General features: G+C 51.2%; 1 protein-coding gene across 2 annotated transcripts in view; it reads left to right on the top strand.

Moving 5' to 3' along the window:
• SCAPER (S-phase cyclin A associated protein in the ER) overlaps nt 1-26,167 on the top strand; it is a 3,157,511-nt gene that overhangs the window by 1,676,858 nt on the left and 1,454,486 nt on the right. For both annotated transcript variants that reach the window (XM_086959426.1, XM_086959427.1), the window contains exon 22: nt 2,851-2,916. In XM_086959426.1, coding sequence (XP_086815552.1) covers nt 2,851-2,916 — 66 coding nt within the window. The remainder of the gene's footprint in view (nt 1-2,850; nt 2,917-26,167) is intronic.

The following is a 26,167-nucleotide window of genomic DNA, read 5'->3' as shown; positions in this document are numbered from 1 at the left end:
AAAGCACTTGGACGAGGATGCCTCTGAAGTCGTGCTGGAGCGAAGTGCTGCTTCTTCCAAGATGGCCGGTCCCACGGGTCTCGTCGCACCCACGGGTCTCAGCTCTGCTGCAGATGTGGGTTGAGGTCGGAGAGGTCTGGAAATCCGGGTCTCGTCGGGCTCTGAAGTCTGGATCCTTGCAGGAAGACGACAAAGGGAAGCCGCTGTACGCTGATGGTGCCTGCTTGTGCAGGGTGGACACTCCTTGCCCACAAGGGAGATTTCTTCCGTCTTCTGTGGAGCAGAACGTCGAAGTCCAGAGTTTCTTCTTGTGAAGTTGATCAGGATAATCTAATTTGGAATGGGACCAGCTCCTACCTTTATTCAGCTAAAGGGGGCTGCACTACGACTAGGTCCCTCCTCTGGGTGGGACCAGGAAGGGGGGTGGTTATACCCCCTTTCCTTTGTCCGGTCTTGCGCCAGCTCTGGGGCTGGAGTGCCCCAGGAACTGGTTTGGACCGGTGTATGCACAGGGACACCTTGTGTGCACCAGGCATGTCTCATTCCTTTCAGCCCTGTCCTACCTAATACACAAAATCCTGTCTGGGGTGGTGCTAGCACCTCCCAAGGCAGAAAACCCTTTGTCCGAGCCTCCCTCGCTGGAAGGACTCCCAGCAGCAGGAGGTCAGACTTGTGTCTGTGGTGGCAGCATCCATTTTGTGATGCTGAGGCTCGAGTTAACTTTAACCGGGGTTCACAGTTACATACATGTCGTGTCCCTCTAAAAGGGTGGAATGCTACCCCCGTCGCCAGAATTGGCGAGGGGGTGGTATTCCAATTCGTATGACACCTCACTCGACATGTTTTGATAATGCTATACCAAAGTTAGCATTTGACCGCGAGGCTCATTATGCACTTAAGAGTATATGGTATAGCGTTATCATGGAACAGCTATTAGGACTTGCTTCCGCAAGCTGCAAACGGGCTCAGCTCATGCCAGAGCACCATCTCACATAATTCCAAGCACTCTGCCTTCAGGATTGATAAGGCCTGCCATAGGAGTGACTGATAGGAATATATGTGTCCATTTTAGGTTTAGATATAGGGAACTATATGTAAAGCTAAGGGTGATTACACCACCTTACCCCAGCTGTCGTGCAGCCAGTTGTGTCCGTTTAGATGGCCAGCCAGGGGTGGCATAATACATGCTTCAGCCCCTGGTAGGCCCTGGGTACACCTATGCCCTGGATACCTAAGGTATGCTGTACAGGGACTGATAAGGTGGCCCAGTACCAATTGGTAAATGCACCTAAGGTACATGGTTGTCAATTTAGAGAGAGAACAGCTAGGCTGTGGGTCTGATTAGCAGGCCCACAGCCAGGGAAAGTCGTAAACCAGTGAAGCAAAAAGCAAAAATCGGGGGTGACCATAGGATTGCAGACCCTACTCTCCTACAGACCATTCATGCTGAACGAATGGTACTCGGGACCAGGGCTGCTTTTCTGCCTAAGGTGGTAACTCCCTTCCATCTAGGGCAGTCCATTACCCTTCCTACCTTCTATCCTCCCACTCACCCTTCCAAGGAGGAGGAGAGACTTCACCGCCTGGACCCTAAGAGGGAGGTGAGCTTCTACCTGGACAGAACCATAGAGTTCAGAGTGGATGACCAGCTCTTTGTTGGCTTTGTTGGAGCCAGAAGAGTCAAGGCGGTGCACAAGCGCACGCTGTCGATATGGATTGTCTTGTGTATCAAGATATGCTACTCTCTGGGAGGTAAGGAACCTCCTGAAGGTTTAAGAGCTCATTCCACTAGAGCAAGGTCTGCTACATCTGCTTTGTCATGGGGTGTACCTGTAGAGGACATTTGTAGAGCAGCGACTTGGGCTTCCCTCCACACTTTCGCAAAGCATTACTGCTTGGATTCCGAAGTGAGGAGGGACGGCCACTTTGCGCGTTGTGTCCTCCAGGATTTTCTGGTATAGGAGAGTGGATACCCTCCTCCGGGCGTGAGGACTGCTGTGGGACTCTATTCACTAGGTGGGGAATCCACTGGCAGATGTATCCATCAGAAGAACAAGTTACTTACCTTCGGTAACGCTTTTTCTGGTGGATGCAGTATCTGCCTGTGGCTTCCTCACTGGCCCACCCGCCTCCCCGTTGTCCACTCTTCTATACCTGATTTACTGTAATGTTAATATTTTATTGTCAAAGGAAATGTTTAAATGTTTTTACTTTCCTACATTGACTACACACTTTGTGTGTGTGTTGTTTTGATTATTTGATACTGTGTACATTGTATGTATATCTACTGTTGTTGATCCGTCTGTGTGCTTGAAGGCACGGAAAAAAGGGCGGAACTGATGTCATCACGCCGACGTGGGCCTATTATGGTGTCGACGTCAGCGGAGCCGCACGCGATGCTGTGCTTCTGTGACGTCTTACACGTCGGCGCAAATCTACAAAAACAATTTCCGAATGTTGCAGACGCAGGGGTATAGTCACAAGGTGAGGAATCCACAGGCAGTTACTGTATCCACCAGAAAAAACGTTACCGAAGGTAAGTAACTTGTTCTCCTGTTGCACACTAACAGACTATCTGTCTGACATCTTTTCACATTGAGTCTGTGTGGAAAGCAGCCTCCCGTTTTGTGCTGCCACGTTGGAAGGCACTATTCCGCCACATTGTTCTTGCTGAAGATTATGCTGAGTACGTTCATGCATGCTTTTCTCAAAACAGGTTCGTCCATGGTATCAGAATAACGCTGCAATAGTGAAATTTCTTGTAGGAGTAAGTAAGCAGGTTGTACTTATAAAAATAATAGAAGCTTGTTGTGGACAGTAGGAACAAATTATTATTATTTTCCCCACCAGAGCGAAAGAATATGAGACCTTAATGGAGACAAAGAATTCGACCTCCGAGTCACCCTACAAAGCGAAGTAAGCACAAATCTGACTTTTAATTCTAATAAAAGCTTACCCATGGATAATGTACCATTGACAACTTTTTTTTCTATTTACAAAAGTAATGTTGTATGTACTACTACTGTGGCACTAGTTATTTTTATAAGAATCGTATAATTTCTGTTGTTTTGTAAGTTGAGAATGTGTTTGGCAGTATGTTGTTGAAGATCCTTCTTAAAAAGTAGTTCGGACTTAACTAGAACGATTGATGAACTAACTAGGGAAGATCTGGAAAAAAAAAATCTCAGTTACCGAGCTTGAATTAGCACTCTCAGAGCTGGCTAACGGAAAAGCCGTAGGTCCAGATAAAACCCCTCTGGTTCTTTATAAAGTACATGGAAAGCAGATTATGCTTTATTTATTAGATTTGTTCCTTGGGGGTGCAATGGCGTGGCACTCCACCTGAATCATGTAAATACACAAACATAGCTATCTTTCCTAAAAAAGGAAAGTCTCCCGAGTTACCATCCTCATATCGACCCATTTCACTCATAAACTCCGATTAGAAGCTTTATGCCAATATTCTCGCTAACCGGCTTAGCAGGGTTGTCGAACATCTGGTCTCCCCGTGGCAGCATGGCTTAATCCTCGGTAAGGGCACTACAGATCACACCTGTAGAGCCATCTCCCTCTTTGACATCATGGGAGTGACGGGGGGCCAGATGTCGATGATCCTGCTTGACTCCGAGAAGGCCTTCGATCGAGTCTCTTGGCAGTTCCTATGGGGAGTTTTGGAACTAAACAACTTTGGACCGGGCTTCGCTAACTCCATCAAAGCACTATACGTCGACCCTTAGGTTAAAACTCACCATGGGGGGCATCGAATCGGAGTTCATCAATATTCAAAGGGGCACGAGACAGGGGTGTCCGTGCTCCCCAATCTTATTTACCCTCTACATCAATCCACTAATCTCAAAACTGCTTATTTCCACCTTAATAGAGCCTGTGACAGTTGGCATATTTCATACTAAAATTTTTGCTTACGCCGATGATGTGGCGGTATTAACATCTAACCCTACTGAGGCAATTCAGGAGATTGAACATATCACCCAGACCTTTGGCTCTTACTCAGGGTATTCCCTGAATAGGGACAAGGCAATGGTTTTATGCACAGAAAATATCCAATTTGAAAGCCTGTATAGAGTCAACCAAGCTACATATCTTGGAGCCTGTATATCTCCTAAGGTGAAAGAAATCAACCAACTTAACTACGATCCATTGATTAAGAAAATTAAAAAGGATCTCATAAGAGTTGATGATCTCCATTTATCTATTCTAGGCAGGGGGAATTACCTCAAAATGAATATTTTCCCGAAAATATTATATTTATTTCGAGCAATTCCGCTGATGGTCGAGGATAATATTATTAATGTTTTAGACTCTTGTATGTCCAAATTTGTTTGGAACTATGGAAAAATTAGGAGGGCGTTGCCATATTTGACACTACCACAGCATAGGGAAGGTTTAGCCATTCCAAATTTGACGCTATTTTTATGGGCAACTCTCCTTCAGAAATGGCCCCTCTGTTTAACACCAAGCCAATAAACGTTGCCGCATTAGATCAGAATATACCTTCGATATATGAATTGGTATTGGGGGACAAAGCCAGAGGGCTGTTATTAAGGCAAGTAGAACCCTTGTACTTTAAAAAAATCCAATTTAAGATTATTATTGATGCATGGAAGATCTGGAAACGTACATCAAAACATCTAGCAATACCGAAATTCACCAAGTATACTCCTCTATGGTACAGCTTGATCTTACCAGCTCAACTTAACGATAACACCTCTAGAAAATGGGAGAACTCAGGGATTGTTATTGTTGTTGATTTTCTCGGCCAAGGTCCCACAGCGCCATTTGAGGATCTACAGTAACAATTTTCGATCCCTCCCACTGATTATCTGAAATACATACAAGTCTACACTACCATTCGGCAACTCTCACCAAAAATCCAACCAGTAATTATCCCCTTCTTTGAAATTATAGCTAGGCGGACCACCAGGATAGGGGCTATATATGAATTATTGACAAAGAACCAGCGTGATGATATGGAGCGCGTTGAGAGTGGATAGGTAACAAAACTAGAAAACCCTAATGTAGATGTCGACATGTCACTGATTTTATCCTCTAAATTGTTCTTAGCGTCCAACTTAAAGGCCCAACATTATAGAACAATATATGACCTTTATTATACACCTGCAAAGCTATTTACCTGGGGCAAAAGGCCTAATGATCAATGTCCAAGATGCGGTCCAGGCCCAGCGAATCTCATACACATGTTTGCTGATTGCCCTAAATTAGATCTAATTAAAAGAATGATCTCCGAATTCTGGACAGAAATCTTTGGGCATAAAATTAAGAACTTCGCTGACTTTGTATGTATTAGGTCATGATGATTCTCTGGGGTACAGTAAGGAAGAAGAAATGTCTGTATTCCTAGGCACGGTTGTGTTTCGAAATATACTGGCATCCCCCTGGAAAGAGACAGACGCACCTACCTACCAAATGTGGCTAAGCTGGCTTTTGGGGACTTATAAACAAGAGACAGCTATCTATGAAACTAGAGTAAAAAAATCAAGAATTCTTGGGGCTCAGATTTGGGCTCCTATTACTGTCTGGTACGAGAATAAAAGAGGTTCCTATATTCCTCTTGTGATAGAACTATGAACTCAATACTCCTATTGTGATATTACCTCAGACCTTTTTCTTCTGGTGTAATGGAAGATTATGACTCTAAGTTTTGAGGTATTTCTTGGTTATTATTTATTTATGCTATTTGTTATACATGAACTGAATTTTTCTTACTGTTGTATACTTTTGAACTTGCTCTTGAGGCAGTATGATATAGTGGCACTCCAAGAAACCTGGGATAGGGAGTGCAATTTTTGGGTGAATGGGTTTACTTCATATTCTGTAGCTGCCTGTACATCTAGATCAGGAAGGGACAAAGGAGGACTTATGTTTTTAATATCGGTTAACATAAAAGGTATAGTGAAGGAGCTTAATACTACCTCACCCAACTTCCTTGCCATAGAAGTTATAATGCCAAATAATAACAAAGCTGTATATATTAACTTCTATAATGCAATACAGGGAGAATATCCAAATGAGCATCTCCAATCACTATCAACATTTGTATCCTCATATAAAGAAGCTCAAACCACTTTTTCTTTGTTATCCTAATGGGCGATTTTAATATTCATGTATGCGATTTAAATTGCCAGTATAAGGATTTCGATTACCCGGCATATTCAACATACCAGCATTTCGAACATAATGCAAAGGGGGTTGCCCTGGAGGATCTACTATCAGATGTAGACCTGTTCGAACCTGAGTTCGCTGATATAAAGGATCGGGTTCCCACATATAGTGCAAGGGACAGTGAAACTATCATAGACTACATGTTCTTATCTCCTGGCTTGTTATGTTCAGTTATATTTTATAATGCTATCCAATCCATGTTCAGTGACCATAACCCAGTGGTGTTGGAACTGGATAATAATTTACTTTGTTTTAATAAAACAGAGATCCCTAAAGTGGTAACTGAGGTTGTAACTAAGGATCAGGGGAGGAGATTAAAATGGAATAAAATCATCCCAGAAGAGTTCTTTAATACAATTAGATCTAAGGTCGGGAATGAGCTTAACACCTGCAGTGACCCGCTTAGATTCGGGGGGGACGTTATACCCTCCTTCGAAGTAATCTGTCAACAGGTCTCAATTGAACTTACAATGAAGCGACAACAGAAAACAAAACCGGTGCATAGATGGTTCGACCATAATTGTACTACAATCCACAGTGAGCTTTTGCAGGCTCTTAACAAGAATCCCAGAGATAAGTCTGAAGTCTCTTCCTTAAGGAAAAAATATAAAACTACTTTACAAATACCTAAACATGAAATAAAGTATGAGGCATGGGACTCGTTATATGACAAAGTCCCCTTGAGGAATAGCTCTAAATTCTGGACCATCGTTAATTCTCCTTTGTTTAATGGGGTAGAAAATGCACTCTTAGAAGTTAACATCACAGAAAGGGAATGGTTAAATCACTTTGAGAACATCTACGGAAGTAATTTGGAGCTTGATACCTATGTGACACATTCTAGAGAGCTAGCGGGTTCCCTACCGAGTTTTACCATAAAGGAAGTACAGAAAGCAATAGCAGAAACGTCGGGACAGAAAGCACCGGGCCCCGACGGGGTACCTCCTGATATGTATACGGCCAATCCTGACCTCTGGTCAATATTACTTACAAATGTGTTCAATCTAGTAGCAAGTTCTATTCCGGCCACTCTCCCTATCACCTGGTCCCGCTCCATTATAATACCAGTTTTTAAATAGGACCATTGGGGGGACCCAAGATGCTACCGGCCAATTTCTTTGATTGATTCCTCAATCAAAATACTGGGGAAAGTAGTCCTGGCCAGGATAACTGCTTGGGCTACAGACAAAGCCATCCTAAGTGACGCCCAATATGGTTTTAGAGGGGGAAGAGGTACAGAAGACCAGTGCCTAAACCTACATCTTATAATCAACAAATACACGGTAGCGACCAAAGGATCAATTTTCTTGGCATTTATGGACTTATCAACAGCTTTTGACCTAGTTAATAGGTCAAAGCTGTGGATGTTGCTTCTGGAGTTGGGACTAGACCAGGCTTTGGTGAATTTTTTAGCTGAACTGCACAGAGACCTTTCTGCATCGATTAGAATAACGCAAGAGGGAAAATGCACGGCTGAGTTTAAATCTGGAAGAGGGGTGCGTCAAGGTTGTATATTGGCCCCAATGCTGTTCACACTTTATATAAACTCCCTGGAAGATGCCTTGGTAACTGTAAAATCTGATATTCCGCGTATGGGAGGAACGCCCATCCCTTTACTCCTATACGCGGACGATAGTGTTATTGGCTAGAACACCAAATGCCTTGCAACGACCCCTTGACTCGTTCGAGGAGTTTATGAAAAAATTTGACCTAGTTATCAACACAGAAAAATCCCATGTCATGTCCCTAGGGAATAGAAGAAAGTACTTTAAAACAGTCTCCTGCAATGACTCCATAATAACTAAGGTTAAAGTCATCACTTCCCTAGGGGTTGTGTTTGATGATGTAGGCTCATGGGCAACCCAAGTCCTGAATAAAGTAGCTGGCTTAAGAAGATCAGCGGCCGCTATTTTAGGTTTTGCAAAGAGACTGGGTGGTAAACCGGGGGAGGCAATCTTGTCTATCTATAAAGCAAAAAGTGAGGCCATTGCTAGGTATGGGGCCGCAATATGGGGCTTTAAGGACACAGCTCTCATCCAGAGAGAAGAAAATAAATTCCTGCGAGCCCTCTTAGGTCTTCCCTAATCAACTGCTAGTTATGCAGTACATCTGGAGCTTGGGATGGGATACATCTCAGATCTATTGAATATGGCCCCCATCCTGCAATGGATAAGAACCTGGTTGAACCCCAATCTCACTTTGAACCATAAGATCATCTGAAAGAAACACATCTGAAAGAAACACGTTAGTGTTAGATTCCTTACCTTAGAATATCCCCAGGCGTCAGTCTGGATCCGGAAACTTTTGCGTAGCAGTACCCCTGCGCGTCGGTAGGCGTCGTCTGCAGGCGTCCCCTGCGGCTCCGCGTCCGTTGTCGGCGTCGTGCGCCGTGATGACGTCGCTGGAGTACATAGACGCCGCCTCCGCGCGCTGACGTCAGTTCTTCTTTTTTCCGCGCCAGTGGACGCAGATCTGAAGAGCAGTACTCCGGTCTTTGACCAAGTTTTTCGATTGTCTTTTTCTCTATTGTGCCTGATAGGATGCCTGGATTTAAGAATTGCGATGACTGTGAGCGCACGATGTCGGTCACAGACCATCACCGCCTCTGCCTCCGGTGTCTGGGCCCCGACCACGACGTGGACTCCTGCGTCGACTGCCGGGCCCTTACCAACAAGGCTAGGCGGGAGCGGTCCCGCAAGCTACTGGAGCTCCGGGTGTCGGCCCCACGTCGGGACCGGGAGCGGTCCCGGTCCGGCCGGAGGTCGAGAGAGCGTTCGAGGGAGCGGTCGCGGAGCCGCGCCGGGCGCTCCGGAAGTCGACACCACTCGTCATCCTCGTCAGGTAAGAAGCACAAGAAGTCGGGGCGTCGTCATCGTACCCCCGACTCCCCCCGACGCTCGCGCGATGCGGCCGGGGGCTCGGGTGACCCCCAACCCCGCGGCTCCGCGAGAGTCGCCGGCGCGGCCTGCCTCATACCCTCCGGTCCCTGGGCATGGTGCGACGCCTGAGGAGATCGAGGCGTTCCTCATGGCCATGAGGGCGCTCGCTTCTCCGACGGGGCCTACGGCGCCTTCGGGCCCAGTGCTACCGTCTGGGGGCCCTGGCGGTTCGGGTGTCCCTGCCTCGGCGCCGTCGGGTGCTCCGGCCCCGGCGCCGCCGACGGCTCCGACCCCGGCGCCGCAGGGGCCTTCGGGATCGGCGCCGGCTGGTCTTCCGGCCTCCCCGGCGCCGTTGCCATCGGGGTTACCCCCGACGCCGCCCCCGCGCGGCGCCGGTTCTCCGCTGCCGGTTCCGGCCGGCGGTGGGGTTCCGACGCCGGCTCCGGGCGGCGCCGTCCCCTTACCTTCTCCGACGCCGGACGCGGCGCCGGACGGGCGTCGCTCGACGCCGGTCCCGGCGCCGATGGGGCCCATGAACCCCGAGGAGCCGGTCTTCATCATTGACTCCGAATACGGAGAGGATGAGGAGTACGGTGAAGGTTGGGAGGGGTCCGAGGACCCTCTGGCTCGCGAGTGCCAGTATGACCCGGACTGGACAGGTGACTTGGGGGATGCCAGTGGTTTGGACGACTCCCCTAACCCTGGTTTGATCTCTCCTCCTTTCGTGGCATCGGTGGAGGGAGCTGCCTATTCTGTGGTGCTGATGAGGGCTGCCAAGGCCTTAAACCTTGAGCTCCCCGTCGCGGCCGTGAGGCCTAACATCCTCACCGAGGTCTTCAAACCGCAGTCATGCCCATTGGAGCCACTGCTGCCGTTTAATGAAGCCTTGTCTGACGTTCTGTTGGGCACGTGGTCCAGGCCCGCTTCAGGTGCGCCTGTTGATCGGAACGTGGCCAGGCGCCACCGTCCTTGTCCGGACGACCCCAAGTACCTGTCTACCCACCCCACTCCTGAGAGTCTGGTGATCCAGGCCTCGACCTCCCAGTCCGCATTCCCGTCGGCCCCGCCCGACCGGGAATCCAAGAGGTATGACCAGTTTGGCAAAAAGGTCTTCTCGTCCATTAGTTTGGGCCTGCGGTCTTGCAACACCGCCTGCCTCTTGGGCCGCTACACCCACTCTGTGTGGGATACGGTCGCGGAGCTGCTGCCAGAATGCCCCATGGAGGTGCGGGCAAAGCTCGGTCAGGCTGTGGCTGAGGGCCGAGATGCAGCGAAATATTCAATTCGGTGTGGTCTTGATACGACCGACTCGCTGGGCAGAGCTATGTCTACGACGGTGGCGATTCGTCGTCACGCCTGGCTGAGATCCGCCAATTTTTCGGCTGATGTCCAGAATACCCTGATGGACATGCCGTTTGATGGCTGTCACCTGTTCGGTGACAAAGCGGACCACGCGCTGGAACGCTTCAAGGACTCCAGGGTCACGGCCAAGTCCTTGGGTCTCTCGACCCAGCGTCAGCAACCGGGTTCGTTTCGTCCCTTTCGTGGCCAAGGAAGGGGCGCCCCCACACGTGCTGCCAGCCACGCGCCGCAACAATCCTTCCAACGCGGTGGCGGCCGTGGAAACCGCCGTGGTGGCGGTCGGGGACAACGGCGGGGTCAGACCACACCTTCCCCCGCAGCATCTACCCCAAAATCCTCCTAGTCCGTGCTTTCGGCCCCATGTGACGCCAGTGGGTGGCACGGTTCGCCATCACCACGCTCACTGGCGCACGATCACTTCGGACAGGTGGGTGCTGCAAATTGTCCGAAGGGGCTACTCCCTCCCCTTCGAGACCTCTCCTCCAGCCATGCCACCGCAGAACCACCGTGTGTCGGGGGACCACTTGACACTTCTGCAGGAGGAAGTTACGGCCCTCTTGGCCAAGGGGGCCATCGAGCGCGTTCCTGGGCCAGAAGTAGGGCGTGGTTGTTATTCCCACTACTTTCTGGTGCCCAAGAAGGACAAGGGGGGCCTACGTCCTATCTTGGATCTAAGGAACGTCAACGGCTTCCTCCGGAAGGAGAAGTTCAAGATGTTGACGTTAGCTCAGGTCTTGGCTGCTCTAGACCCGCAAGACTGGATGGTAGCGTTGGACTTGCAGGACGCCTATTTTCACATCCCCGTCCTGCCGGCCCACCGGCGTTACCTGCGGTTCACGGTAGGCCAGGAGCACTTTCAGTTTATCGTGCTCCCCTTCGGCCTTACCAGCGCCCCACGGGTGTTCACAAAGGTGATGGCGGTGGTCGCAGCCCATCTGCGCAGGTTAGGGGTTTCAGTCTTCCCCTACCTAGACGACTGGTTGTTGAAGGCGGGCTCGCCCCAGACAGTCGTCCACCACCTTCAGATGACGGCAGACCTCTTGCACGACCTGGGGTTCTCCATCAACGTGCCGAAATCACACCTGTGTCCCTCTCAAAAGCTCCTTTTCATCGGAGCGGTTCTGGACTCGGCGCAGTTTCGGGTTTATCCTCCGGAACGGCGGGTTCGGGATATTCAGGCTTTGATTCCCATCTTTCAGCCGCTATCCCGAGTCTCGGTCAGGTTGACGCTGCGGCTGCTGGGACTGATGGCTTCCTGCATCCTTCTGGTGCATCACGCCAGGTGGCGGATGCGGGCTCTGCAGTGGGACCTGAAGTTTCAGTGGGCCCAGCATCAGGGCAACTTGTCCGACCACGTCTTGATCTCGGAGGGCACTGCGAGACAACTGCAGTGGTGGCTTACGGACCGCGATTGGGTCAGGGGCAAGTCCCTCTCCCTTCCCCAACCGGAGCACGTTGTCGTGACGGACGCGTCCCTCCAGGGCTGGGGTGGCCACTTGGGAGAGGCAGAGATCAGAGGCATCTGGTCTCTGGCGGAGTCCCGGCTCCATATCAATCTGTTGGAGCTGCGGGCGATTCGTCTGGCACTGAAGGCATTCCTCCCCTTTGTCAACGGGAGTGTAGTGCAGGTGTTCACCGACAACACCACCGCCATGTGGTACTGCAACAAACAGGGCGGAGTGGGGTCGTGGACCCTTTGCCAGGAGGCTCTGCGCCTCTGGCAATGGCTGGAACGTCAGGGCGTGACTCTGACGGTTCAACACCTGGCAGGTTCTCTGAACGCCAGGGCGGACGAACTCAGCCGTCGGTGCTCGATGGATCACGAATGGCGTCTGAACTCGGTCGTGGCGCAAGGCCTCTTTCTGCAATGGGGAGAGCCTTGGTTAGATCTATTCGCCACAGAAGAGAACGCGCAATGTCATCAGTTCTGCGCGTTGGAGTTTCCAAGACGGCACTCGCACGGCGACGCCTTTCGGCGCGAGTGGAGTTGCGGTCTGTTATACGCCTTTCCGCCTATACCACTTCTGCCCAGAGTGCTGAAGAAGATCAGGCGCGACCGGGCCCAAGTTATCCTTGTGGCTCCGGACTGGGCTCGAAGGTACTGGTATCCCGAGCTACTCAGCATGTCAGTCGGTCCCCCGATCCGCCTGCCCCTTCAGGAGGACCTTCTGTCGCAGCAGCAGGGGACGGTCCTCCACCCGAACCTGTCCAGTCTCCACCTCCATGCTTGGAGATTGAGCGGCGGCAGTTGAGGCCATTTGACTTGCCTCCTGAAGTCTGTGATGTTATTCTGGCAGCCAGGCGTCCCTCCACTAAGTCGGTATACGCCTGTCGGTGGAACAGATTTGTGGCATGGTGCACAGCAAAGGCTGTGGACCCTCTTTCTGCCCCTCTTTCGGAGGTTCTTCTGTTTCTTCTTTCTCTTGCCCAGCAGGGCTCTGCTCTGGGCACTATCAAGGGCTACCTTTCTGCCCTTTCAGCCTTTTTGAGGCTTCCTGATCAGCCTTCTTTGTTCAAATCCCCGATTGTAACTCGATTCTTGAAAGGCATCACTCACATGTTTCCACCTGTTCCGTTTGTGATGCCTCAGTGGGATTTGAACCTGGTTCTAACTTTCCTGATGTGTGCTCCCTTTGAGCCCCTTCATTCTTGCCCTCTCCGTCTCCTGACTTTAAAGACGGCTTTCCTGGTTGCCATCACCTCTGCCAGGAGGGTGAGTGAGCTCCAGGCTCTTTCTGTCCAACCTCCTTTCCTGTCCATTCATCCTGACAAGGTGGTTCTGAGGACTAGACCTTCTTTCCTGCCCAAGGTTGTTTCGGCCTTTCACATCGGGCAGTCCATCACCCTCCCTTCCTTCTTCCCGCCTCCGCATCCTTCAAAGGATGAAGAGCGGCTCCATCGTCTGGACCCAAAACGTGCGCTTTCATTTTACATGGATCGCACACGCCAGTTCCGGGTGGATGACCAACTGTTTGTTGGCTACGTGGGTGCGAAGAAGGGACGGGCGGTTTGTAAACGAACCATCTCTCGATGGGTCGTCCTCTGCATCAAAGCGTGCTACTCTTTGGCTCGGAAGGAGCCTCCTGTTGGGCTGAGGGCCCATTCCACTCGGGCCACGGCGGCTACTACTGCCCTGGGCCGGGGAGTCCCCTTGCAGGACATTTGCCAAGCGGCTACGTGGGCCTCGCTGCACACCTTTGCGAGGCACTACTGCCTGGACAGTCAAGTCCGGAGGGATGGCTTCTTTGGCCGTTCTGTCCTCCAGGACTTTCTGGTGTAGTTTTGTATTGGTTCGCAGACCCACCACCGGGGTTGGTATTGCTGGGGTATGTATTCTAAGGTAAGGAATGTAACACTAACGTGTTTCTTTCAGATGAACAAGTTACTTACCTTCGGTAACGATATATCTGTAAGAAACATTAGTTAGTGTTAGATTCCTTACCGAACCCACCCATCCTCCCCGTTCTGCGAACTGATACCTAGGGTTAAGGTCATCCCTTTCAGGGCCCTAGTTTTTACATGGCACCAGTGTTGGTTCTCTCATGGCTCTGCGTCTCCTGGCGCGGAAAAGCTGTGTGCAAAGAACTGACGTCAGCGCGCGGAGGCGGCGTCTATGTACTCCAGCGACGTCATCACGGCGCACGACGCCGACGGCGGACGCGGAGCCGCAGGGGACGCCTGCAGACGACGCCTACCGACGCGCAGGGGTACTGCTACGCAAAAGTTTCCGGATCCAGACTGACGCCTGGGGATATTCTAAGGTAAGGAATCTAACACTAACTAATGTTTCTTACAGATATATCGTTACCGAAGGTAAGTAACTTGTTCATTAGGGACTGTATGGCTCTCGATAAAGCGGCGGAAATACAATGGCTGTCCTTTATTAAATCCACATCTAACTATCTGGGACGTCCAGAGATCTACTCCAACCCAGAAAGTCTAATCACGGCTGACATCAATTGGGTAAAAACACATTTTGTAAAATCTAGGGAATTGGACCGTGAAGCAACAGAACTTTGTAAACCAACTGTGAGGGCTCATTATTTGTTGATATTGTCATTGTCTATTCAACCGTATCTGTCAACTGTTACCAAACCCTTTCACTGATGGTTGCTCACTAAATTCCGATCAGTCGCACGTGTTACTGGGAATTTACAAGGAGTGGTGCAAACCAGAGGAAGCAGCTCCTTGTAAGTGTGACGATCATTCATACCAGGACACGATGCATTTCGTGTTTTTTTGCCCTTATTACACGGAAGGAAGGAAAAAGGTAATTACTCCACTGCTAACAAACAGGGGTTTCGTGCAAGTAAAACCTGCTTTACTTTATCTACAACTAATGGAATCCCCCGTTGTTATGTTTGGGGTAGCAAATTTCCTGGTAGCTTCCATTTGTAACAAAAAGATGAGATCATTAGGGCAAAACTTCTTGGACAATGTAACATCATAAACTGAAATTATTTTTAAACAATTAATTAAGAATATACATGAAGCTAAAATCTTGTTTGTAAATTTGTTGTTTCACTGATTATTGTGTATAATTTGTAAGATACAACGATTAATTATCAATTCGACAACACTGTGTGTTTTGTATATATGAATTGTACATTTATGCAAATAATTTTAAAATATTTTTGTATTTCTGATTTTAACATGTGATTGAATAGCATACTTTTATGATTTTAAAATAATCGAATAAAGTGGATTTGAATTGAATTGAACTTGCTCAAATAAATATAAAAAAAGTAGTAACCTATACATATTCTGCAGTATCCTTCTGCTCAACATTGATATTTAATTACTTGGTCAACTGCATATGAAGCTTTCATATATTTTTTCATCAAGTAGAAAGCAGCAGTCTACAGTTGATAATATTACACCAAATAACATGTTCCATACAATCAGTTCAAAATATTACACCTGTAGCTTGGAATCTGTGGTTAAATGATTTTCACTTGGCAACCTGCTACCTGCTCGTATCGACACAGACTCCCATTTCTGCATGAACTTTCAGTATAATAATTTCTGCTAGTGATTTCTAGCCACAGATTCCTCACCTTTTGAATATTCTCCAGGTGTCAGACTGGATCAGAAACCTTTTTATCATTACCTCTGCTCGCTGCTAGGTGACACCATATGGCTCCCCACTGATGCTGTCCTGGTCTGGAAGTGATATGTGGAGCCTACATAGGTGCCACACCACCAGACAAAGACAAAGAGCCGGAGTTACCTCTTGTCTATCATGAGATTTTTACCCAACCCAAAAAATGTTTACAGTTTGTAAGGGACATGTCACCTCCCAAAACGACAGTTTTTAAGCCTTGTAAGGACTGTTGCAAATAAATGTCTGCAACTGATTCTCACCAAATTTGCCTGTGGTCCCTGGGGGTGAGCCCCGTCTCTTAGGTTTTCAGTGACTGCGAGTTGTTGAACTCGAACGCCAAATGAGACTACAAGGAATATTGGTTCCGTTCAAGATCCAGAAGTCATTGGAGTTTTTCTAGAGGGTCAATCTTCCTCTTGATTAAAAATTTGTGGGTAAGTCAAAGAAAAACACAAGAAATCTACGTGGGATTCTGCCCCTTCTCGTCACTCACACTCCCCCTTGAAGGCTCGGGTGCCACACCATACATCTCGATCTTGCTTATGAAGTAATTCGATTTTGGAGCTGATCACATATGACCTGGACTAGAGAGAGGAACTGGGGGAAGCCAGTGGCTGGATACCTCCCCAGACCATGGCATATTATCGCCTCCTACCGTGGCTACGGAGGAGGGAGCGTCATACACAGTGGTGCTGCGTAGGGAGGCTGAGGCTCTCCACTTCGAGCTACCTATGGTGGCTGTCAGGATTAACCTCACGGCAGCGAGCTCTTTTGAGCCCCTGCTGCCATTTAATGAAGCCTTCATGGACATCCTTTTGGGCACTTGGTCCAGGCCCAACACGGACTCCTGGGGACAGTATGATTGCCCAACACCACCACCCTGCCAACCCCACTTTCCTCTCCCAACACCCCACCCCTGAGATCTTGGTGGTCCAAGCCTCCACCTCCAAAGGCACATTCCCTAACTCACCCCCCGATAGGGAATCCAAAAAGCTGGACCACCTTGGGAAGAAAATATGTACTTCCTGCAGCTTGGGACTGCGGTCGGTAAACACTGCTTGTCTGTTGGGCCGTTACACTCACTCTGTGCGGGATACAGTAGTGCAGGAGCTGCCCGGTGCCTGGAGGAGGCCAGAGAGCACTTTAAGGACTCTCGAACTACGGCCAGGTCATTGGGCCTTTCCACCACTGCCTGGCGAAGTCTGCCTTTCGTCCCATTCGTGGCTACGGAAGGGGTACCCTGCCACGTCCCGCCCAGAGCCACAGGCCGGCGCAAGCTGTTCAGCCTCTGTGCGGCCGGGGATGTGGGAACCAGCGCCATGGTTCTGGGGGCTAGTGGGCGGGCCAGTCCACCACAGCCCCCTCCGCAGCAGCCTCCAAACCCTCTTAGTCCGACCTTTCAGAGCCACCAAACGCCAGTGGGCTGCAGGATTCGCCATCACTTCCCCCACTGGCACACCATCACGTCAGACAAGTCTTTTGCAGATAGTCCGAAGGGGCTACTCCCTCCCCTTCTAGACTACCACTCCATCCATGCTCCTCAGTACCATTGTATGTCGGAGGATCATCTGGCCATTCTCCAACAGGCAGTTTCGGCACTCTTTGCCCATGGAGCCATTGAGCGCGTTCCTGTACCAGAAGTAGGTCATGGTTGCTATTCCCTCTACTTTTTGGTGCCCAAGAAGGAAAAAGGCCTGCGTCCTATCTTGGATCTCAGGAACTTCAACCGCTTCCTCCAGAAGGAGAAGTTAAAAATGTTGACGCTCGCTCAGGTCCTGTCTGCACTTGACCCTGGAGACTGGATGGTAGTGTTGGACTTGCAGAACGCTTACTTCCACATCCCTGTCCTGCAGGCCCACCGGCACGACCTACGGTTCATGGTAGGCCACGAGCATTTTCAGTTTACTGTGCTCCCCTTTGGCCTTACCAGCGCCCCTCGGATGTTCACAAAAGTGATGGCCGTGGTTACAGGTCATCTGCCCAGATCAGTGATTCCAGTCTTCCCCTGTCTCGACGACTGGCTGTTGAAGGCGGGCTCGCCCCCGACTGTTGTGTCCCACCTCCAGACTACGGCTGGCCTCCTGCATTTGCTGGGGTTTTCCATCAATGTGCCAAAGTCACACCTGTTTCCCACTCAGAAGCTTCTTTTCATCGGAGCGTTTCTGGACACAACGCAGTTTCTGGTCTATCCTTCTGAACCGCGAGTCCGGGATATTCGGGCTATGATTCCGATCTTTCAGCCTCTATCCCGGGTGTCAGTCAGTTTTACCCTCAGTCTACTAGGTCTGATGGCCTCCTGCATCCTGCTGGTGGACCATGCCAGATGGCATATGCGGGCTCTGCAGTGGGACCTGAAGTTCCAGTGGGCCCAACATCAGGGGAATATGTCCGATTGCATCCGATCTTTGAGGGCACTGCACACCAATTGCCGTGGTGGCTAATGAACCAGGATTGGGTCGATGGCAGATCCCTCTCCCTTCCTCAACCAGAGTTTACAGTGGTGACTGCTGCATAACTTCTGTGATGGGATGGCCACATGGGGGAGGTGAAGATCAGACTCCACTGGTCTCCGGCGGGGTCTGGGCTCCATATCATTCTTCTAGAGCTTCGGGCAATTTGTCTTGCACTCAAAGCATTCCTTCCCTCTTTGCAGGTGTTCACGAACAACACCACCACCATGTGGTACTGCAACAAACAGGGCAGGGTGGGGTCGTGGACCCTATGTCAGGAGGCCCTCTGCCTCTGGACATGGCTGGTACATCAGGGCATATCCTGTCTGGTTCGCTGAACGTCAGGGCGGACAAACTCAGCCGCAGGTGCTTGATGGATCACAAATGGCATCTTCACTCTGAGGTGGTGCAAGGTCTCTTTCACCAGTTGGGAGAGCCTTGGTTAGATCTATTTGCAACCGAAGAGAACGCGCAATGTCAGCAGTTCTGCTTGTTGGAATTTCCAAGGCAGCACTTGCTAGGCGACGCTTTTCAGTGCGAGTGGAGTGGTGATCTTCTATACGCCTTTCCGCCTATACACTTTCTGCCCAGAGTGCTTAAGAAGATCAAGTGTGACCGGGCCCAAGTCATTCTTGTGGCTCCGGATTGGGCACGAACAATCTGGTATCCTGAGTTTCTCAACATGGCCATCGATCCGCCGATCTGGCCGCCTCTTCAGGACGATCTTCTGTCGCAGCAGCAGGGGACGGTCCTCCTCCCGAACCTGTCCAGCCTCCACCTCCTTGCGTGGATATTGCGCGGCGGCAGTTGACGTCGTTTGACCTGCCTCCCGAAGTCTGCGATGTTATCTTGGCAGCCAGGCCTCCCTCCACTAAGACGATATATGCCTGCAGATGGAACAAATCTGTGGCACAGCAGAGGCTGTGGATCGCCTTTCCGCCCCTCTTTCTGAGGTTCTCTTCCTCCTTTCTTTGGCCCAGCAGGACTTTGCTCTGGTAACTCTAAAGGGCTACCTCTCGGCCATTTCAGCCTTCCTTTGGCTTCCTGATCATCCTTCTCTTTTCAAGTCCCCTGTTATAAATAGATTCCTTTAGGGTATTACTCATCTTTTTCTTCCTGTTCCCTTTCGGAATGCCCCAGTGGGACTTGAACTTGGTTCTTAAATATCTTGTGTGCGCTCCCTTTGAGCCGCTACATAACTGTCCTCCCACACTTCTCACTTTGAAAATGTCCTTTCTGGTGGCCATCACCTCTGCACGCAGGTGAGTGAGCTACAAGCTCTTTCTTCCAAGCCTCCCTCTCTGACTTTCCATCCGGACAATGTCGTCCTCAGGATTAGACCTTCCTTTCTTCCCAAGGTTGAATACTCAAATACTCGAGATAGGAGTTCAACTATATTTTCTTTGCCCTGAAGAAGTCCGAGAGGACGAAACGCGTTGGCTACGGTTTTATTTAATGTGAAGGAGAATTCATGAATAAAGAGACAGAAACACACCTGTTGAATTGATGTTGTGTTTAACTGTATAACAGAATAATTTTTGTAGGACGCATCACTTATGCAATTTAAATATAAATGTTTGAGAATGATACAACAAGGAGTGTTGGATCAAACTCTGCAAACATGACTGCTAGTTAAAAGACCTTACAAATTCACACAAAAACACAACTGTTACAGGGACGTTACTGTTAGGAATTAGCATTTAAAAAAACCTTAGAAATTAACTAAAAAGAACAGATTACAGGGACGTTACAGTTAGGGTCAGGTGTTACTCATACAAAACCAGATAAATTCTGCCGTTATAGTTACCTGAGTTAACGGCCCAGGAATGCACTGCTTATGAACTCACATATTACATCACTCATGACATTGTCAGTGACATGCCTGATGACTTCTCAAATTACATCACTTGTGACATAAGTGATGACATCCACAGCATCTTTGATGAACCCTCTCACACCACTATAGTATCGTTTATACACCTACTGCCACTCCCACACAAACATACACAAACCCCTTCACAGAGCCATACCATTACTTACATACCCTTTCACTTATTCATAGATCTACACACACATCCACTCGCTCACTCATACAGCCATTGACATATCCACTCATACACCCATACAAATACTCACACACTGAGTTAGTCAACCATAGAACTATTCACACACCTAGACAATCACCCGTATTGTCACTTATACACCCACTTACTCACCCGAACAGTTACACACACACACTTACTCACTCATACAAATAGTAACACATGGCTCACTGGTTAGAGGCGGCAGACCCGAGAGCAGAGGACGGCCCGGGACCAGGGTTCGATTCCCGGCACGGCAGGTTTCTGGACCAGGGTCAGCGGACTCGATAATTCTCTCGCCTCGGTGCCCACTCTGATCAGCGTTCACACTCGGCAACTCTGGGCATTAGCTTACCTCATCTTCACTAACGGCCCCACCAGACCGCCGGGATGCCTGGTCTCACCCTGGAGATACCCATTAAGGGACCATCTCTCAGGGAAGCCAGGAAGGGTTTTGCAGCGGTCGAAGCGCCTTGGGACCCTCTGGGTAAGTAGTGCGCTATATAAATGTCTATACATACCTATACAGTTTCTGACAGAAGCATGCACTTATCCATAGAGCCGTTCTCAGATTCAGTCACTCACTCATAAAGTCACAAATATACCCAGTCACTCACCTATACTGCCTTTCACATGCCTAGTTACTCAGCCATACTGACACAAGCACTCATTCACTGACACAGCCATACATACTCACTCACCCACCCATACATCTTCTCACACTTGCACCCACTACCCCATGCAGCCACTGATTCACCCACTCACTCATCCATACAGGCAGTCACACAACTCCTCACCCACACACACAGACACCCAGACAATAATAGAGATAGTCAGACAACCAAACAATCACCCAGATAGCCATTAATGTACCCACTAGCACACTCATACACCCACTTAGACATCAACTGACAGACAGAGATACACACATTCACATACCCATACATTGACTGAGACACCTAATCACTCACTTATACAGTCATTCACGCACCCACTGAGTCATCCATACAGTCACCCATACACCCACTGGTTCACCAATGCACCTAGGTATGTAGATTTAACACTCATAAACGTTTTTAAAACACTCAGTCTCTGGATGATGTCATCACAGTTGTCATTTGAGAAGTCATCAGTGCTTTCACTGACCATGTCATGAGTGATGTAATATGTGAGGTCATAAGCAGTGGATTGCTGGGGTGCAAGTTATAGTTAACTTAGATATCTGAAAGAGACATGTTAGTGATAGATTCCATACCTTAGAATATCACCAGGCATCAGACTGGATCCGGAAATGTTTGCCTAGCAGTACCCTTGCGCCTCGGTAGGCTCTGAGTCCGTCGTGGGCGCCGTGATGACGTCGTCGGAGTACTTAGACAACGCCTCCGCGTGCTGATATCAGTTCTTTTTTTTTTCCGCGCCAGCTAGCGCAGATCTGGAAAAAGTTGGACCCAAGTCACTTTTTGACTAACCTTTTGAGATCCTTTCTGATCCATTTTTAGAAGTCTATCGACTCCGACAGTGCCGGTAGGGATGCCCGGGTTCAAGCCCTGCGCCGACTGCACCTGACTGATGTCGGTTACCGACCCCCATCGCCGGTGCCTGCACTGTTTGGGCCTGGACCACGACGACAAGTCCTGCTGCGACTGCCGTGCCCTGACGTCCAAGGCTAGACGGGAGTGGTCCCGTAAGCGACTCGAGCTTCGGCAGTCTGCCCCGCGCCACTCGAGGTCCCGGTCCGAAAGGAGGTCGAGGGACCGGTCGCGGGGCCGGAGCCCCCACAGTTCCAGGAGCCATCATCGGTCTTCGGGCTCGAAGTCCTCAGGTAAGAGGCACAAGTAGTCAAAGAGGCACCATCGCTCTTCTGACTCCCCCCCCAACCCCATGCTCGCGCGACACGGCCGGGGATTTGGGCGACGCCGCAGGTGTCGCGGCCTGCCCCACACCCGCCGGTCCCTGGGCAGGACGCGACGCCGGGGGAGATTGCTGACTTTCTCATGGCCATAAGGTCGCTCGCTCCTCCGTCGGGTTCCGCAGCGCCTTCGGGCCAAGCGGTTCCGACTGGGTCCCCACGCGGGCCGGGTGCTTCGGCACCGACGCTGTCCGGGGCTTCGGCCTCGGCGCCGTCGGTGACTTAGGTCCCGACGCCCCAGGGCCCGACTGGGTCCGGTTCCGGATCCGGGTCGTCGCCGGTCGACTTAACAACCTCACCCACGCCGGCCCCTCGGGTGTCGCCCCAGCGCTGTCCCTGGACGACGTCGTCCCTGGTCCTGTCCTCGTTTCGAGTCCGGCGCCGCTCTCGACGCCGCTGGGAGATTTTTATTTATATGGTCCGGCCCCATCTTTTGAGCCTGAGTACCAGGCTGTGGGTGATGAGGAGGATTGGGAGGGGTCTGAGGACCCTCTGGCACGGGAGTGTCAGTCTTCTGCGGACTGGACAGGAGTGCTTGGGGAGGCCCTTGGGCTGGACACTTCGCCCGACACTGGCTTTGTCCCCCCTCCTAGCGTGGCTACTGAGGAGGGGGCTGCTTATAGCGTGGTGCTGATGAGGGCAGCCAAAGCCCTGGGCCTTGAGCTCCCCGTCGCGGCTGTGAGGACTAACATCCTCACTGAGGTCCTTAAACCGCAGTCAAGCTCGGCCGAGCCTCTGCTGCCGTTTTAATGAGGCCTTGTCAGACGTTCTTTTGGGCACTTGGTCCAGGCCCCCCACAGGACAGCCTGTGGATAGGAACGTGGCCAGATGCCACCGCCCGGCTCCGGGTGACCCTTGCTTTCTGTCTACCCATCCCACCCCTGAGAGCCTGGTTATCCAGGCCTACAATTCCCAGACCGCATTCCCGTCGGCTCCCCCCGACCGGGAATCTAAGAGGTACGAGAATTACGGGAAGAAGATATTCTCCTCCCTAAGTTTGGGATTGCGGTCCGTTAATACCGCGTGCCTCTTGGGCCGCTACACCCACTCTCTGTGGGACACGGTCGCGGACGTGCTGCCACACTGCCCGTTGGAGGTACGGGCTAGACTCGGCCAAGCCCTGGTGGAGGGCCGGGATGCAGCATGCTATTCCATCCGGTGTGGGCTGGACACTACCGACTCTCTGGGCAGAGCGATGTCAAGGACTGTGGCGATTCGTCGTCACGCCTGGTTGAGGTCCGCCAATTTCTCGGCCGATGTCCAAAAGACACTTATGGATATGCTGTTCGATGGCCGTCACCTCTTTGGCGAAAAGGCAGACCATGTGCTTGAGCGCTTTAAGGTCTCCAGGGCTACGGCCAAGTCCTTGGGCCTCTCGGCCCCGCGCCAGCAAATGGGTGCCTTTCGCTCCTTTCGTGGCCAAGGAAGGGGCGCTCCCACACGTGCTGCCAGCCACGCACCGCAGTCTAATATCCAACACGGTGGCCGACGTGGAAACCGCCGTGGCGGTGGTCGGGGTCCACGGCGAGGCCAGTCCACACCTACCCCTGCAGCATCCGCCTCGAAACCTTCCTAGTCCTTGCTTACAGGCGCATGTGACGCCAGTGGAGGGCAGGGTTCGCCATCACCTCCACCACTGGCGCACTGTCACATCGGACAGGTGGGTGCTGCAAATCGTCCAAAGGGGCTATTCCCTGCCCTTCGAGACGTCCCCTCCAGCCATGCCACCGCAGTGCCACCGCGTGTCGGGGGATCACTTGACACTTTTGTGGGAGGAAGTTATGGCTCTCTTGGCCCAAGGGGGCCATCGAGCCCGTTCCTGGGACAGAAGTAGGGTATGGTTGTTACTCCCACTACTTTCTGGTACCCAAGAAGGGCAAAGGGGGCCAACGCCCTATCTTGGACCTACGAAACGTCAACGGCTTCCTCCGGATGGAGAAGTTCAAGATGCTGACGTTGGCTCAGGTCTTAGCTGCCCTAGACCCTGGAGACTGGATAGTAGCGTTGGACTAGCAGGACACTTATTTTCACATCCCCGTCCTGCCGGCCCACCGGCAGTTCACAGTAGGCCAAGAGCACTTTCAGTTTACCGTTCTCCCCTTCGACCTTACCAGTGCCCCACGAGTCCTCACGAAAGTGATGGCGTTGGTCGCAGTTCATCTGCGCAGGTTAGGGGTTTCAGTCTTCCCCTACCTCGACGACTGGTTGTTGAAGGCGGGCTCGCCCCAGACAGTCGTCAGCCACCTTCAGACTACGGCCGACCTCCTGCACCTGCTGGGGTTCTCCATCCATGTGCCGAAGTCACACCTGTGTCCCTCTCAGCAGCTCATTTTCATGGGAGCGGTTCTCGACTCTGAGCAGTTTCAGGGTTACCCACCCGAGCAGCGGGTTCGGGATATACAGGCTCTAATTCCACTCTTTCAGCCTTTATACCGGGTCTCAGTCAGGTTGACGCTGCGGCTTCTGGGGCTGATGGCCCCCTGCATCCTTCTGGTGCATTACGCCCGGTGGCGGATGCGGGCTCTGCAGTGGGACCTAAAGTTTCAGTGGGACCAGCATCAGGGCAACCTGTCCGACCATGTCCTGATCTCAGAGGGCACTGTGAGACGGCTGCAGTGGTGGCTCACGGACCGCGATTGGGTCAGCGGCAGATCCCTCTCCCTTCCCCAACCGGAGCACGTGGTTGTGACGGAGGCGTCCCTCCCAGAGCTGGGGTGGCCACATGGGAGAGACCAGAGATCAGAGGACTCTGGTCGCCGGCGGAATCCCGGCTCCATATCAACCTTTTGGAGCTGCGGGCGATTCGTCTAGCACTGAAGGCATTCCTCCCCTCTGTCCCGGGGAGTGTAGTGCAGATGTTCACGGACAACACCACCGCCATGTGGTACTGCAACAAACAGGGCAGGGTGTGGTCGTGGACCCTCTGCCAGGAGGCTCTGCGCCTCTGGCAGTGGCTGGAACATCAGGGAGTCACCCTGGTGGTTCAACACCTGGCAGGTTCTCTGAACGCCAAGGCGGACGAACTCAGCCGCAGGTGCATGATGGATCACGAATGGCGTCTGAACTCGGACGTGGCGCAAGGTCTCTTTCTGCAGTGGGGAGAGCCTTGGTTAGATCTATTCGCCACCGAAGAGAACGCGCAATGTCATCAGTTCTGCACCTTGGCATTTCCAAGGCGGCACTCGCTCGGAGACGCTTTTCGTCGCAAGTGGAGTTGCGGTCGGTTGTATACCTTTCCGCCTATACCACTTCTGCACAGAGTGCTGAAGATCAAGCGCGACCGGGCACAAGTCATCCTTGTGGCTCCAGACTGGGCACAAAGGTACTGGTATCCCGAGCTACTCAGTATGTCAGTCGATCCCCCGGTTCGTCTGCCTCTTCAGGAGGACCTTCTGTCGCAGCAGCAGGGGACGGTCCTACACCCGAACTTGTCCAGTCTCCACCTCCATGCTTGAAGATTGAGCAGCAACAGTTGAGGCCATTTGACTTGCCTCCTGAAGTCTCTAATATCATTCTGGCAGCCAGGCGTCCCTCCACGAAGTCGCTATACGCCTGCAGGTGGAACAGATTTGTGGCATGGTGCACAGCAAAGGCTGTGGATCCTCTCTCTGCCCCTCTTTCTGAGGTTCTTCTCTTCCTCCTTTCTCTTGCCCAGCAGGGCTCTGCACTGGGCACTATCAAGGGTTACCTTTCTGCCCTTTCAGCCTTCCTAAGTTTGCCTGATCAACCATCTTTGTTCAAGTCCCCATATTGTAAATCGATTTCTGAAGGGCATCACACGCACGTTTCCACCTGTTCCCTTTGTGATGCCTCAGTGGGACTTGAACCTTGTTCTTACTTTTCTGATGTGCGCTCCCTTTGAGCCACTTCACAACTGTCCTATCCGCCTTCTTACCTTGAAGACTGCCTTCCTGGTTTCCATCACCTCTGCCAGGAGAGTGAGTGAGCTCCAGGCTCTATCCTCTAAGCCTCCTTTCCTTTCGGTCCATCCGGACAAGGTTGTGTTGTGGACAAGTCCCTCTTTCCTGCCCAAGGTAGTCACAGCCTTCCACGTTGGGCAGTCCTCACCTTGCCCACCTTCTTTCCGCCACCGCATCCCTCGAAAGAGGAAGAGAGGCTCCACCGTCTGGACCCAAAACGTGCGCTCTCTTACTATCTGGATCGCACACACCAGTTCCGGG

This window comes from Lissotriton vulgaris, chromosome 2_2, assembly GCF_964263255.1.
Source record: "Lissotriton vulgaris chromosome 2_2, aLisVul1.2, whole genome shotgun sequence".
Classification (NCBI taxonomy): Eukaryota; Metazoa; Chordata; class Amphibia; order Caudata; family Salamandridae; genus Lissotriton; species Lissotriton vulgaris.
This window is presented reverse-complemented; position numbering and strand designations above follow the sequence as displayed.